Source organism: Aquarana catesbeiana, linkage group LG03, assembly GCF_042186555.1.
Source record: "Aquarana catesbeiana isolate 2022-GZ linkage group LG03, ASM4218655v1, whole genome shotgun sequence".
Lineage (NCBI taxonomy): Eukaryota > Metazoa > Chordata > Amphibia > Anura > Ranidae > Aquarana > Aquarana catesbeiana.
The window spans coordinates 20,770,749-20,785,816 of NC_133326.1; the positions used below are offsets into that span (position 1 = coordinate 20,770,749).

The following is a 15,068-nucleotide window of genomic DNA, read 5'->3' on the forward strand; positions in this document are numbered from 1 at the left end:
GGGTGCCAATATTTTTGGCCATGACTGTATAAACTGACAGAAGGAAGACCATTTCATACATGTGGCTCATACTTCACAGTAAGACACTTTATATTAAAACATTAATAAGAAATAGATTATAAAAAAAAAAAAAAAAAAAAAAACCAGTACTGTATGCGGCTTCAACACAATTGGCGTTTTTATTTACAAGTGGACAGAATTACAAATAGAAAATTAGTGTGTAAAAGACTATTTAGCACTGACATAAAACAGCTATCTCCTAATCAGTCTGCAGCAGACAATACTGAACTGAAATGTTATTTTTTTTTTTTTTATTCCAATCCACAAAGCTTTGGTCTTTATATGTTGTTTTTTTTTTTTTTTTTTTTTTTTTAATTTGTTTTTTTTTTGGGGGGGATAAACCCAAATTGCCACTCTATTAAGTATTAATAGAAAAAAAAATAAAGTCTCTTGGCTCTTAAGCCAAACAGGTTAACAAAACTTGAAGGCCGGGTTCACATATGTGCGAATGAAATGCAGGTTTTCCCTCCGCATCCAATTCGCATGACATGCAAGTGTGACCGGCTCTCAATGGAGCCGGGTCTCACAGGTCTGGGGGCAGCGGCGGCGCTCCGCATTCCAAAAGGGCCCTTTGCGTGTTTGGATCTGATTCAGGTGCGAATTCAGGCAAAAAAAAAAAAAAAAAAAATTTGTAACGGATTCGCACCTGAACCAGTGAACAGCAACGCACCGCAACCCTGGGCTGCGAACCGCAGCCGGACATATATGAAGCCGGCCTCATAGAGCACTTAGCAGGCCCAATGACCTATACAAAGGCTGCGGGTCTATTCGCATTGACCAGCAGCCCGATGTACATTAAGGCAGCACTGAATGAAATGAAGATCTGGAGGTTCAGCGGAAGGGGAAGGCACAGGCTTGGATTATGCTGGTTTAGGTTGCAGCATTTAGCAAAAGTAAAAAAAAAAAAAAAAAAAAAAAAAATATAGAAACTGATTTCAGGGGTATTAGAAATGAACTCAAAATGAAAATACATCTAGGTTATATGTACGCGATAAAGCCGTGTTTACAATGCCGTCTTTTCCCATTAGACATTTCGGGGGTGTCTCTCGGCACCAACAAGGGGGGTCTGTGGAACAGGCGGTGCAGAGAGAAGTGATGTACAGTGACCTGACCCATAACTAATGACTGCCCACTACAATGTGCACACTGCCCTTTGCCTTATGAAACTAGGCCTGTCCTGGGTTTGCCTTTTAGGCCTCGTTCACCCGCGCGAGGGACGTGCTTGCCCGCATGGGGATGCACAGGTGTTTTCCGTGCAGGCAGTCCCATTCACGTCTATTGGGATTCAGTGGCTGCATGGACACAGCTGCTGCTCCCAATTTGACAGCCATGCACGGCCCCAAACACACATGGTGTCGGTGCTCGGGGCTGTGCACCAGTCATGTGTTGCCTTTTAGGCCTCGTTCACATGGGGCGTACTGCAGCCTACACCCTGTGCGAGGGACGTGCTTGCCTGCATGGGGATACACAGGTGTTTTCCACGCAGGCAGTCCCATTCATGTATATTGGGACGCATTGGCTGCACTGACACAGCCGCTGCTCCCAATCTGACAGCCGTGCACGGCCCCAAACGCACACTGTCAGCACTCGGGGCTGTGCACCAGTCATGGGTTGCTTTTTAGGCCTTGTTCACATGGGGGCGTACTACAGCTTACACCCACGCAAGGGCTGTGCTTGCCCACATGGGGATGCACAGGCGGTTTTCCGTGCAGGCAGTCCCATTCATGTCTATTGGGATTCAGCGGTTGCATGGACACAGCCGCTGCTCCCAATCTGACAGCCGTGCATGGCCCCAAACGCACACTGTCTGCGCTCCAGGCTGTGCACCCACCACCACACGGCCGCTCCCAATCTGACAGCAGTTCACATGCACGGTCCTAAACACACATTGTCTGCGCTCCGGGCTGCGCACCCACATGGCTGCTCCCAATCTGACAGCAGTGTAGGGCTCCAAACGCACACTGACTGTGCCCGGGGCTGTGCACTCGCACAGCTTTCAAACTGGGAACAGTGGCTGTGCCCGTGCCGCCTGCTGAATCCCAAAAGAGATGAATGAGACTGCCTGCACGGGGATGCATGGAACACATGTGCATCCCGGGTGGGCAAAGCCTGTCCTTTGCACCAGCGTACGCATTGGTACCCCTGTGTGAACGACGAGGTCTTATGTCATCCCAATTACTTTTTTTTTGCTTTTCGAGTAACCACTCTCAAGCAAATATGCAGATTTGCAAGCCAGACCTCCTTATCTGAGTACAAAGGTCAGTATGACTGCCAGTAACATTAGCATTTTCAGAAGTCAGCACTTTGTTACTCTCATGACAGGTTTCCATTGAAGGCGGAGGTTACATGGGCCTGGACTCCGAATCCAGTGCCTGTGCCAGATTCCTACACCAGCACAACAGCAATGAAAATCAATGGGGGATGATTTACTAAAGGCATTAAATGAGCTCTTCAATTTGCAAAGGGCATTGTTCTTTAGCTTTGTGAAAGTGGTGAAAATTCACTTTGCAAAGAACACCTAACTACATACAAAGAGGGAAAAAAATATATAATTTTGCTTGGATGTGAATGGATGATGGAAGTCAGCACAGCTTCCCCACATTCACGATGGAAAAATCCCTGTGAGACACTAAAGGGTTCATTTACTAAAGGCAAGGGAGTCTGCACTTTGCAAGGGCATCGTCCCTTTAGCTTAGTGAAAATGGTGAAAATACACTTTGCAAAGAACGCAGAACACCCAACTGCATACAAAGAAGAAAAAAAAAATAAAACAAAAACCCAACATTTTTGCTTGCATTTGAATGGATGATGGAAGTCAGCACAGCTTCCCCACATTCACAAAGCTAAAGGAAAATGCGCTTGCAAAATGATCACCTGACTTTCATCATCCAATCATGTGCAAGCAAAAAGTGAAGTGATCAGCTGACTACCATCATCCAATCATATGCCAGCAAAAATGCTATTTTTTTTTTTTTTGCTTGCACGAGATTGTTTTTTTTTTGCAAAGTCTCTTTGAAACACAATGAGGCTGATTTACTAAAGGCAAAGAAGTCTGCACTTAGTAAGGGCATCATCCTTTAGCTTAGTTACAATGGTGAAAATTCACTTTGCAAAGAACACCCAACTACATACAAAGAAGAAAAAGAAAAAAAAAACAACACATTTTTTGCTTGCATATATGAATGGATGATGGGAGTCAGCACAGCTTCCCCACATTCACTAAGCGAAGGGAAAATGCGCTTGCAAAGTGGTCAACTGACTTAAATTATGTAATCATATGCAAGCAAAAAATACCATTTTATTATTTCTTGCTTGCATGAGATTGGGTATTCTTTGCATAGTCCCTGTGAGACACTAAGGGGTTGATTTACTAAAGGCAAAGGAGGAGTCTGCAATTTGTGAGGGTATTATGTGAAAGTGAAAATGGTGAAAATTCACTTTGCACAGAACACCCATCTGCATATAAAATAAAAGACAATTTTTTGGTCATTTACTATTAGTTAGGGAATACTGGGAAGCTGTGCTGACTTGAAGATCATCAAATCACGTGCAAGCAAAAAAAATATTAATATTACGTGATTGGGGGAATTTCTTCAAACGTGGATTTTTACCACGTTCCCCTGCAAAGTGAACAGGCCTATTTGCCTTTAGTAAACCAACCCCCTATGAGTGTGCACACTTGGCTTACGGAAGTTTTTCGTGTTTTGTAAGAAGCATGTTCCAAAATGCAATGGCTGCTTTTTCATTTTAAAAGCAGGCTCGGGGGGTGTGATGTGTGTTAATGGCGAGCTCCGCAGCCCGCTCTTTCTGTGGTCATCTCTGAAGCAAGTTTGGCAGAAAGTCATGCGGCTAACCCCCCCCCCCCCTCCTCCCCACCCACACACCTCCAGGATGAAGTCACAGCAGGCACACAGCTAATCTTGTGTGTATTCTATACAGAGCTCCTCTTGTGTTCCTGGATGTGGTATAAATAAAGCCAAGGAGGAGGCGGAGTTTGTTTCTTCGTTTTTTTTTTTTTTGGAACGCTGCGGAAGTTAACCCCTTCAGGCGGGGAAGAAAACACTGTGACTCGTTATGGGGGGGCGGTGGCGGTCGCCGTGTCCCTGGTGCATTTTGGGACAACCTTGTTCTGAGCCAAACCCCAAAAACTTCTTTGGTTGTCACCAGATGTAATCAGAACAGCCTGGAAAGCAGTAAGGAACTCGGCTATCATCCCTCTCACACACTCTTTAAGTGTCCTTTGTACTTCCAGAGGAGGCCGTAATTTGTTCTTCTTTCTCTGTAGCAGGACAAAAGATTTTTTTTTTGTTTTTTTTTTCTTATTTGCTGCTTCATGCACACAGAACAAGGTCTTCATTCTATTTTTTTTTTTTTTTTCTTGTGTTAGTTTATGGTTGGGACTGGAACTTTGGCTGTGTCGCCTCTGGAACGCAGTTGGTCCCATCAGGACCATACACCTCCTGATGAATGTGCTTCTCCAGCTGCAAGCCCCCCCCCCCCCCCCCCCCGCCCCCTCTTTCCCTGCTTTAGTGTCTGTCTGGAAAAACCGAATGCAGATAATCAAGTTCTCATTTTAACCCTTTCTCTGCACGTCTGCGCACAGCGACGTTGGCAATTAACGATCGTGTTGGCCATTTACTATGGGCTTCTTGCCGTCCCCGTTGGACAATGGCTGGTCCTCGTTCTCCTCGCTGTCATCTTCTTCGTTATCGCTGCGATCGTCGCCAGACATCTACGGAAAGAACAGACACTTGGTTAGCTATTCAAACACCAACTGGATATATAAGTTAACCCCTTCAATACCGGGCACTTTCCTTCCCCTTCCAAATATGCAAATTTCAGCGCCGTCGCTTTGTTAATGACAATTTCGCAGTCATGCAACACTGTACCCAAACAGAATTTTTATCATTTTGTTCCCACAAATAGAGCTTTCTTTTGGTGGCATTTGATTTCGCCTTTGGGGTTTTTATTTTTTGCTAAACAAATAAAAAGACCAAAATTTTTGAAAACAAAAAAGTTTTTCTTTGTTTGTTATAAAAATTTGTAAATAAGTAAGTTTTCCCCTTCACTGATGGGCACTGATAAGGCAGCACTGATGATGGGCACTAATATGCAGCACTGATGGGTGAAACTGATGGGCATCACTGTAAAGGAGGCACTGGCAGGCATTACGGATGGGCACTGATTTGCATCATTTTTGGGCACAGATTGGCATCCCTGATGACCATAGGTGGCATACCTGGTGGTCATCATCGGGGGGGGGGGGCTGCACTGATAATCAGCACAGCCCCCCCGTCAGCAGAGCAGCCGATCGGCTCTCCTCTACTCGCGTCTGTCAGGTAGTCAGGCGAGTGAGGAAAAGCTGATACACGGCTCTTCCTGTTTGCACAGTGATCAGCTCTGATTGGACACAGCTGATCACATGGTAAAGAGTCCCTGTCAGACTCTTTACCGAGATCGGTGTTGCATTGTGTCAGACTGACACGCCGCATCACCGATCGGCACGCGCCAGCTGTTATCCTGAATGATGTCCAGTCGGAGTAACGGAACCACTGCCCGGCATTTTGCTACAGGCAGAGCAGAAGGGGGTTAAAGCTCAACTAGAGGGAACAACACCAAAGTCCCCTTCCCCCGAACTGCAAGCATTAAATGTCTGTTAACCACTTGCCTTTGCAATATGGCAACCTGGAGATGTTCCGTACAGAGTTGATGTACGGAAAGCCCCCAGAAATGCCATTTCCTGCTTATGCGATTGGCTCACTGATTTTCCTGATACAATTAGACGTATATTAGACATCCTCTGCAATAGGAATTTCAGTTTTGGTGACACACTGTTTAAAGTGATTGTAAAGTCTTGTTTTAAAAAACAAGAAAACAAACCTGTTATACTTACCTGCTCTGTTGCAGTGGTTTTGCACAGAGCAGCCCAGATCCTCCTCTTCTCGGGTCCCTCTTCGCTGCTCCTGGCCCCTCCCTCCTGTTAAGTGCCCCCACAGCAAGCAGCTTACTATGAGGGCCACCGAGCCAAGCTGCAGCTCCGTATGTTAACGCGTTGTCCCTGAAGTGAATGTGTTAAAAGCAGAAAAAATGGGCAAGCGTAATGATTTGAGCGACTATGACAATGGCCAAATTGTAATTGTTAGAATATTATTCCAAATTCATAATTCTGCACTTATAGGTGTTATATTATATTCATGGCAAGCTTGCAAAACATATTTGGTTTTATGATTAATCATAATAAATAGAGTATGTGTGAATGACCTTGATCAATTGATTTGACATGATTCTTCATCTAAAGCTGAGCTTTGCTGGATTTTTCTGGTGTAGCCAATTTGAGTATGACATTTAAGGTATCTTGGTATAGAATGTCATGAGAAGACAAAAATAGACACGTGTCCACATAGCTAAAGGAATATACATTGTGGATTATATACTGTTAAGTTAGTTTGTAGTTCCAGTCATATTAATAAGTACTAGTATATAGTTACTTAATGTAAAGTTGGTAAAATGTGTTCATATTATATAGATGTTTGGTTATATGACATTACATGATCAGCATATTACTTCAAGTATGGAGTGCTACATGTGGGCTTGTCAATCCTATGCCATATATGATTCTGAGTTAGAATCTTTTCTTGGATAGCATATTGCTGAAGTTAGCAGAAATGAATATGTGCCATACAAGGTTCTAAGTTGGTGTGAGGTTATGACGTTCACATGTAACATATAAAGCCAATGCTTCCATATTGAAGGTCACACAGTCAGACACACAGACACACACTCACAGTCACTAGGATAGATGATACTGACATGTTTACAAGACACTTTGACAAGTTGGGACAGCTGTCAATTCTGCCAGAAGACTAAGAACGTCATTTCCTGCTTTTTCTTGGAACGACACACAAGACAGCATGGAGACAGACAGCAGCCATGAAGCACACATGCTTTCATAAGCTTGTTACAGCTTTATAACTTTTTATTCTATTTCATATATTTTTACCCACACTGAACTGAACTATTATATTTTTTACATTGTATTTATGATGCCAATTGTGTGACAATAAACTCACACTTTGTTTTAAGTCAGTTTGACTATCAATGCTATTTATCCGGAAATGCCTCTGAGATACAAGAATATTAGATATTAATAATATTCTTCAGTAATGGCTAGACAACTGGGTCAAAGCAACTCCAAAACTGCAGCTCTTGTGGGATGTTCCCGGTCTGCAGTGGTCTGGACCGACCAAAAGTGGTACAAGGAAGGAAAAAATGGCCAACCGGCGACCGGGTCACGGGCGGCAAAGACTCTTGTGTTCACGGCCTGTCTCGATCCAATAGAAGAGCTACTGTAGATCAAATTGCTGAAAAAGTTAATGCTGGTTCTGATAGAAAGGTTTCAAAACACACAGAGCCTCGCAGTTTGCTGTGTATGGGGCTGTGTAGCCACAAACTGGTCAGGGTACCAGGTCTGACACGTGTCCACAGCCAAAAGCACCTACAATGGGCATGTGAGCATCAGAACTGGACAACGGAGCAATGGAAGAAGGTGGCCTGGTCTGATAAACTTAAGAATGGTTGAGGAACAAAACAAAGGATCTGCCAATGACGGCTTGGTGCCAGATACCACAGCATACCTTCAGAGGTCAAGTGGAGTCAATGGGTTATGGTGGGTGGTAATAATGTTATGGCAGATCGGTGGTATATAGATATGGGGCAACCATATTTGCTTGTTACCTCTATGAGCTTTGCTCCTCTGTATTCGTGCAAGTCTACCAGTCTGTTTGGAATATGCAGCTAACAGATCTTATTTCAGGAGTCATTTGCATGATTGATGGCTGTACTGCCTGATATACCGAATCTTCAGATTTGTGTATGAAATACAATCAGACTAAACATGCAAAATAGAATTCTGCAAAAATATCAGAGGCATCATATATCACTTCACTGCAAAGGCAAATATGTATAGCAGGCATCTAATGAAGACTTCAGCTCTTGAAGCAGATCTTCACTGCCATCTAGGTCTCTCTATTATTTTCCTCCTGCCTCCCTCTCCCACCCACCTTACAGAATGCGATATTACTTTGTGGGTGTTTGTGTGTGTTTGTTACTTTAACATGGGTCCTGTCCCCACACTTCCAGGTTTCTTGCCTAGGCAAGGATGACATCAACTCCTTCCTGCACCCCCCTTAGATACTGATCTCACGCATCTTAGGAGGCTTTAGGTCAATCTCTACTGCACTGTTTATGCACTGCCACCACACATCATCAGGGAGCCGGCTCAAAGAACCTGAAAACGACTGTCAGGTTTCTGTAGTGGTGAGCCATTGTAGGATGCCAACTCAGGGTTTTCCAGGGCATGAAATCTAAGCCTCAGCCTGCTTCTTCACCAGGGCCCCTGATTGAGGGGATGGACTGGCAGCAAGCTGGAACCAAGCCGCGTCCCCCAGGTACGCCCAAATGATGATGCAGAGACCACTCACGTATGCAGAGTACAGATGGCAGGAGACAGAAGCAGATCCTGGGAACAAGCCAAGTACAGATGGCAGGAGACAGAAGCGGATCTAGGGAACAATCCGAGTACAGATGGCAGGAGACAGAAACGGGTCTGGGTAACAAGCCGATTACAGATGGCGGGAGACAGAAGCGGATCTGGGGAACAATCCGAGTACAGATGGCAGGAGACAGAAACGGGTCTGGGTAACAAGCAGAGTACAGATGGCGGGAGACAGAAGCAGATCCTGGGAACAATCCGAGTACAGATGGCAGGAGACAGAAGCGGATCTGGGGAACAATCCGAGTACAGATGGCTGGAGACAGAAACGGGTCTGGGTAACAAGCCGATTACAGATGGCGGGAGACAGAAGCGGATTCCGGGGAACAAGCCTAGTGCAGATGGCAGGTGACAGAAGCAGATCCAGGGAACAAGCCAAGTACAGAGTACAGGAGACAGAAGCGGATCAGGAGAACAAGCCTGAGTACAGATGGCAGGAGACAGAAGCGGGGCCGGGGAACAATCCGAGTACAGATGGCAGGAGACAGAAGCGGATTCCGGGGAACAAGCCGAGTACAGATGGCGGGAGACAGAAGCGGATCCGGGGAACAAGCCAAGTACAGAGTACAGGGGACAGAAGCGGATCAGGAGAACAAGCCTGAGTACAGATGACAGGAGACAGAAGCCGGGCCTGGGGAACAAGCCGAGTACAGATGGAGTGAGATAGAAGCAGGTCCAGGGAACAATCGGAGTACAGGTGGCAGGAGACGGAACCGGATCCGTGGAACAAGCCGAGTACAGGTGGCAGGAGACAGAAGCGGATCCGGTGAACAAGCCAAGTACATATGGCGGGAGACAGAAGCGGATCAGGGGAACAGGCCCGAGTACAGATGGCAGGAGACAGAAGCGGATCCGTGGAACAAGCCAAATACAGATGGCAGGAGACAGAAGCGGATCCGTGGAACAAGCCGAGTACAGATGGCAGGAGACAGAAGCGGATCCGTGGAACAAGCCGAGTACAGATGGCAGGAGACAGAAGCGGATCCGTGGAACAAGGCGAGTACAGGTGGCAGGAGACACCTGTACTAGATGTTTTTAAGAACATCTTGGCTGTGATGGTAAGAGGGGCAATAAAAACATGAAAGTGGGGATTGAAGATCTTAACTTAAGAGACTTAACGAGCGCTCTATAACAGATTTACTGCTACAGGGTGGCTGTCCTGTGCAGAATCGCGTATATATACGTGATTTCGCACTTCTGCCTAGGGGGCGTGCCACTTCTGCTGTGATTATTCCCATCGGTTGCCGGCCAATGGATATCCTCCAGCACACGCCGATCGTCAGAAAGAGAGGATGAACAGAGCTCTCTGCCTATGGAAACACGGCAGAGCTCCATCCTGACAGCAGGTATGTGATAGATTTCCTTTCCCTGTACAGCGGGGAAAGAAAATCCATCACATCCCTCTATAAACACCACACAAAGTACACATAAACACTGGTTAGGCACGCATTTAACCCTTTGATTGCCCTATTTACCCCTTCCCAGCCAGCATCATTAGTACAGTGACCGTGAATATTTTTAGCACTGATTACTGTATTAGTGTCACTGGTTCCCACAAAGTGTCAGTGTCCGATTGTCCGCTGCAATATTTCAGTCCCGCTATAAGTCGCTGATCGCTGCCATAACTAGTATAAAAAAAAAAATCCAGTATATATCCCATAGTTTGTAGACGATATAACTTTTTGCGCAAACCAATCAATATACGCTTATTGTTTTGTATTTTTTTTACCAAAAATATGTAGTGCAATCCATATTGGCCTATTGATGAAGAAATTTGTTTTTAAAATTTTTTATTGGATATGTTTTATAGCAGAAAAAATTGTTGGTCTTTTTCTTGTTTATAGCGGCAAAAGTAAATACAGCAAGTCCCCGAGTTACGAACACAATAGGGCCTGTAGGTTTGTTCGTAAGTCGAAGTTGTTCGTAAGTGGCAACACTGCATTTGTAAGTGTAACGTCCGCCTGTGCATGGATGTGGGCTGTTCCGGGCGCTTGTTATGTCATCTGGGGCTCTTCTGGCCATCCAGTACATGTAGTACTACAGTATGGGATGTGTCCGGAGGTATCCAGGACCAGCGTGGAGCACAAGTGGCCGGCATTTGAGGCCGTTTGTAAGTAGGAGTCGTTCATAACTCGGGGACTGCCTGTACAGAGGTGATCAAATACCACCAAAAAAAAGCTCTATTTGTGGGGAAAATGACATACATTTTATTTGGGTACAGCGTTGCACGACCGCGCAGTTGTCAGTTAAAGTAACGCAGTGCCGCATCGCAAATAAATGGCCTGGTCATGAAGGGGGGGTAAACCTTCTGGGAGGTCAAGTGGTTAAGAAAAACTTGGCTGTGATGGTAAGAGGAGCAATAAAAACATTAAAGTGGGGAGTGAAGATTCTCTGGGCCCTGCTCCTCCTACCTCATTACTGGTCATTCAGACAGTCCATTATAGGGGTAAACCAATAGTAGAGGAGGTGAGAGTGAAGAATCAGAAACTGAAGACACTATTTGTATAGGGGAGCTCTCCATGCCTCAGGGCTCCTGAGGAGCTCTACAAGGTAAGTAACAATATGCACAAAAACTTTTAGGTGCCTTCTACTCCTCTGAATTCGATTTGGGAGATTTAAATCTCAACTCCAGCAAATTAAAAATGATCCCTTGCAGTAGGGCTGTGCCCACACTGCAAGGGTTAATAGCTTCTTTTGTCTAGGTGGAGAAGAGAAACGGTTCCAGCCCTGATCACGTGGTAAAAGGCCACTGTGTTTTCCCCTTTACCCCGATCTGTGATCAGCTGTGTCCTAAGGACACGGCGTTCACAGAGCGCGAAGCAGCAGGCGCGATCACGGGAGGTCTTCGTGTGACACCCTCCCAGGACTAGCTGGCCGCGCTGTAGTTGTCATTTGGCAATGAAAACACAAGCTGGTTATCGGCATTCCCTTCCTCACGCTGACAGAATGAGGAGAGGAGAAGAGAGCCGATAACCAGCTTGTGTGAAAGGGACATCTGCACTGATTATCAGTGTCCTGATTATCGGTGCAGCCCTAACAGTGCCCACTAGTGCTGCCAATCCGTGCCCATCAGTGCCTCCTCATCAGTGTCACCGACCAGTGCCACCTCATCAGTGCCCACCAGTGCAGCCTATCAATGCCGCCTCGTCAGTAAAGGAGAAACATTAACTGTTTGCAAAATGTTATAAACAAACTATGAAAAACGGTTTATTTTTTTCAAAATTTTCGGTATTTTTTTTGTTTATTTAACAAAAAATAAAAAACCCAGTGGTGATTAAATAACACCAAAAGAAAGCTCTATTTGTGTGAAGAAATTTTTAAAAATGTCATATAGGTGCAGTGTTGCATAACCGCGCAATTGTCATTCAAAGTGCGACAGCGCTGAAAGGTGAAAACTGGCCCGGGCAAGAAGGGGGTGAAAGTGGACGGTAGGAAAGTGGTTAAAGCAGAGCTTTACCCATAACAACAACTTCATAAAAAAAATGTTCTTTAGTAAGGAACATACAGTCTACATTAATAATTATGCTGCCAAACCAGTGTGTGCAGTAAATTGCCTCCAGCATTGTTCCTGTTTCTTCTTGCTGGAGGCTGCCGTTTTGCTGAATCCCAGAGCCCCAGCAGTAAATCATAAAGCGAGACGAAACCTATCGATTAACCGGTTTAAAAAAAAAAAAACAGTTTGATTTACTTGTGTCCTCAACCAAACTGTCAAACCATGAAATTGCTGGAGTCATAACTGATCACATGTGCAGCACCATGACAGTTGCAGTTCAAACAGAAGCAGCTTCCTTGGCTGTAAGGCCCCTTTCACACTGGGGCGGTATGGGCGTCGGCGGTAAAACGGCGCTATTTTTAGCGCCGCTTTACTGTCGTTTTAGCGGCGGTATTCGGCCGCTAGCGGGGCAGTTTTAACCCCCCGCTAGCGGCCGAAAAAGGGTTAAAACCGCTTGCAAAGCGCTGCTATGGCGGCGGTCTAGCCGCGCTGCCCCATTGATTTCAATGGGCAGGAGCGGTGAATACACTGCTCCTTCACCGCTCCAAAGATCCTTTGGAGTTTTTTTTCTCTCCTGCCAGCGCACCGCTCCAGTGTGAAAGCCCTCGGGGCTTTCACACTGCAGAAACAGCATGGGCAGTTTCAGGTCGGTTTGCAGGCGCTATTTTTAGCGCAATAGCGCCTGCAAACCGCCCCAGTGTGAAAAGAGCCTTAAGGATAGGAGGGTTTAATTCCGCTCTCAGCAGATCGGCCTCTGGAGAGCAACTGAGCATGTGCAGAGCAGAGTGAGACAGCTTATTACTGGATTGTAAAAATAGTACAGACACTCATTTTTAACCTGTTGCCACCCACACTGTAGCTGTCTTTTGCCTAAATTGCCGGGAGGGTGCCCATGTATGTCCTCCCGTGTATGAGCTGCTTGCGCACCCCCTGCGGGGCACGTGGCCCGCTCTGTGATCAGCGAGTCAATGAGACTCGGCTGATCAAACATCAGAGTAAGGGGTTGATCCCTGCCCTTTACCACGTGATCAGCTGTCAGCCAAAAAAAAGCCAGTGCCTCATCATCAGTGCTGCCTTTTAGTGTCACCTATCAGTGCCACCTATCAGTGCCCATCAGTGCAGCATTCTTGGGCGACCACCAGTGTTGCCTCATCAGTGCCGCCTATCGGTGCCCTCCAGTGCCGCCTATCAGTGCCGCCTATCAGTGCCACCTATCAGTGCCCTTCTATCAGTGCCCTTCTATCAGTGCCCTTCTATCAGTGCCCTTCTATCAGTGCCGCCTATCAGTGCCCTCCAGTGCCGCCTATCAGTGCCCACCAGTGCCGCCTATCAGTGCCGCCTATCAGTGCCGCCTCATCAGCGAACATCAATGAAGGAGAAAAATTACCTGTTTGCAAAAAAAAATTCTCAAAATTTTCAGTGTTTTTTTGTTTGTTTTGCAAAAAATAAATACCCCATCAGTAATTAAATACCACCAAAAGAAAGCTCTATTTGTGTGAAAAAAATGAAAAGCATACAGTGTAGCATGACCGCGCAATTGTCATTCAAAGTGTGACAGCGCTGAAAGCTGAAAATTGGTCTGGGCAGGAAGGGGGTTTAAGTGCCCGGTAAGCAAGTAATTAAGGTTTTACATAACTGTATCTGCAGAAGGGGCCAGCCCCCACTTTAGAGAGTGTACACAAGTTGAATCCCAGAAAAACATAACAATGTGTTAGCACATCAGCGCCATCAAATCTACTTTTTACCTAGTTTAGGGGCGATCCTTATTATAGGTTATAGCTTGAGAGCTGACGTGTATTTCACAGCACAAATAACGTTGTTTTCTAATATTTGGCTTCTGCACATGAGCAGCACATTTCCATAAAGCATTCTGCTTAGTGCAGAACATTCCTTTGTTCCTGTCTGTTGCGCTTGTAAGTTTCCTGCAGGCACTGCCCCTGGCTTGTGTGAGCTTTTGTGGCTTACTGCAAAACTCTGCTTGTAAATCCTCACTTGGCACACACACAAAGAGCAACAGGATAAGCCTGTGGATGCCTGAACATGCAGGGGGGCTTTTCTTCCATCGGCGCTGAAAATTGGCCCCAACAGGGAGGGGAAGGCAAGCGGCTAAATATACCATTTCAGTGCCTGCAATTAGTGTAAAATGTCTTTTATCATACACAGAGTGAAATGTCACACTGTTGAAAAGGAATGGTGTTAACATAAATTGATTTGAAATGGATTAGATGGTATTGCGTATCTTCTGACTTGCTCATTTAAAGGGTATTTGTAACTATATTGTGTGTCTTTTCTCCTTTTTTCCTCCCGTGTTAAATGCATACAATAAGTGCTGAAAAAAAAGAAATGGAAAATGTAATGTTTTTGTAATTGAGCGAATAATGCGAAGCTGGAAACAAAACTCCAGTTCATTGGAGTAGCATAAAATGTGAAATTAGCTGCATCGTAAATGCTAAATTATCTGTCAACTGGCCAACATCTAACGCCGTGTACACACGGCCGGACTTTTCGACCAAACTTGTCCGACGGACCGAGTCCGGCAGACAATTCGACCGCGTGTGGGCTTGCAGCGGACTTTTTCGGTCGAAAATCAGACGGACTTTAGATTTGGAACATGTTTCAAATCTTTTCGACAGATTCGAGTCCGGTCGAAAAATCCGCTCGTCTGTATGCTAGTCCGACGGGCGAAAACAGACGCTAGGGCAGCTATTGGCTACTGGCTATCCACTTCCTAATTTTAGTCCGGTCGTATGTCATCACGTACGAATCCGTCGGACTTTGGTGTGATCGTGTGTAGGCAAGTCCGTTCGTTCGAAAGTCCGTCGGACCTTTGATGCCGAAAAGTCCGCCCGTGTGTACACGGCATTAGAGAACTACCCTGTTTTCCCGAAAATAAGACCTAGCATGATTGTCGGTGATGGCTGCTATATAAGCCCTACCCCCGTTTCCCTGAAAATAAGCCCTACC

At 45.7% G+C, this 15,068-nt stretch overlaps 1 protein-coding gene across 5 annotated transcripts in view; it reads right to left on the bottom strand.

Annotated features, from left to right (window-relative positions):
• Positions 1 to 345: 345 nt before the first annotated feature.
• Positions 346 to 15,068, bottom strand: part of CERS3 (ceramide synthase 3) — a 237,151-nt gene continuing 222,428 nt past the window's right edge. For all 5 annotated transcript variants that reach the window (XM_073618371.1, XM_073618374.1, XM_073618372.1 and 2 more), the window contains one exon: positions 346 to 4,792. In XM_073618371.1, the coding sequence (XP_073474472.1) occupies positions 4,676 to 4,792 (117 nt within the window). In that variant the 3' untranslated portion in view covers positions 346 to 4,675. The remainder of the gene's footprint in view (positions 4,793 to 15,068) is intronic.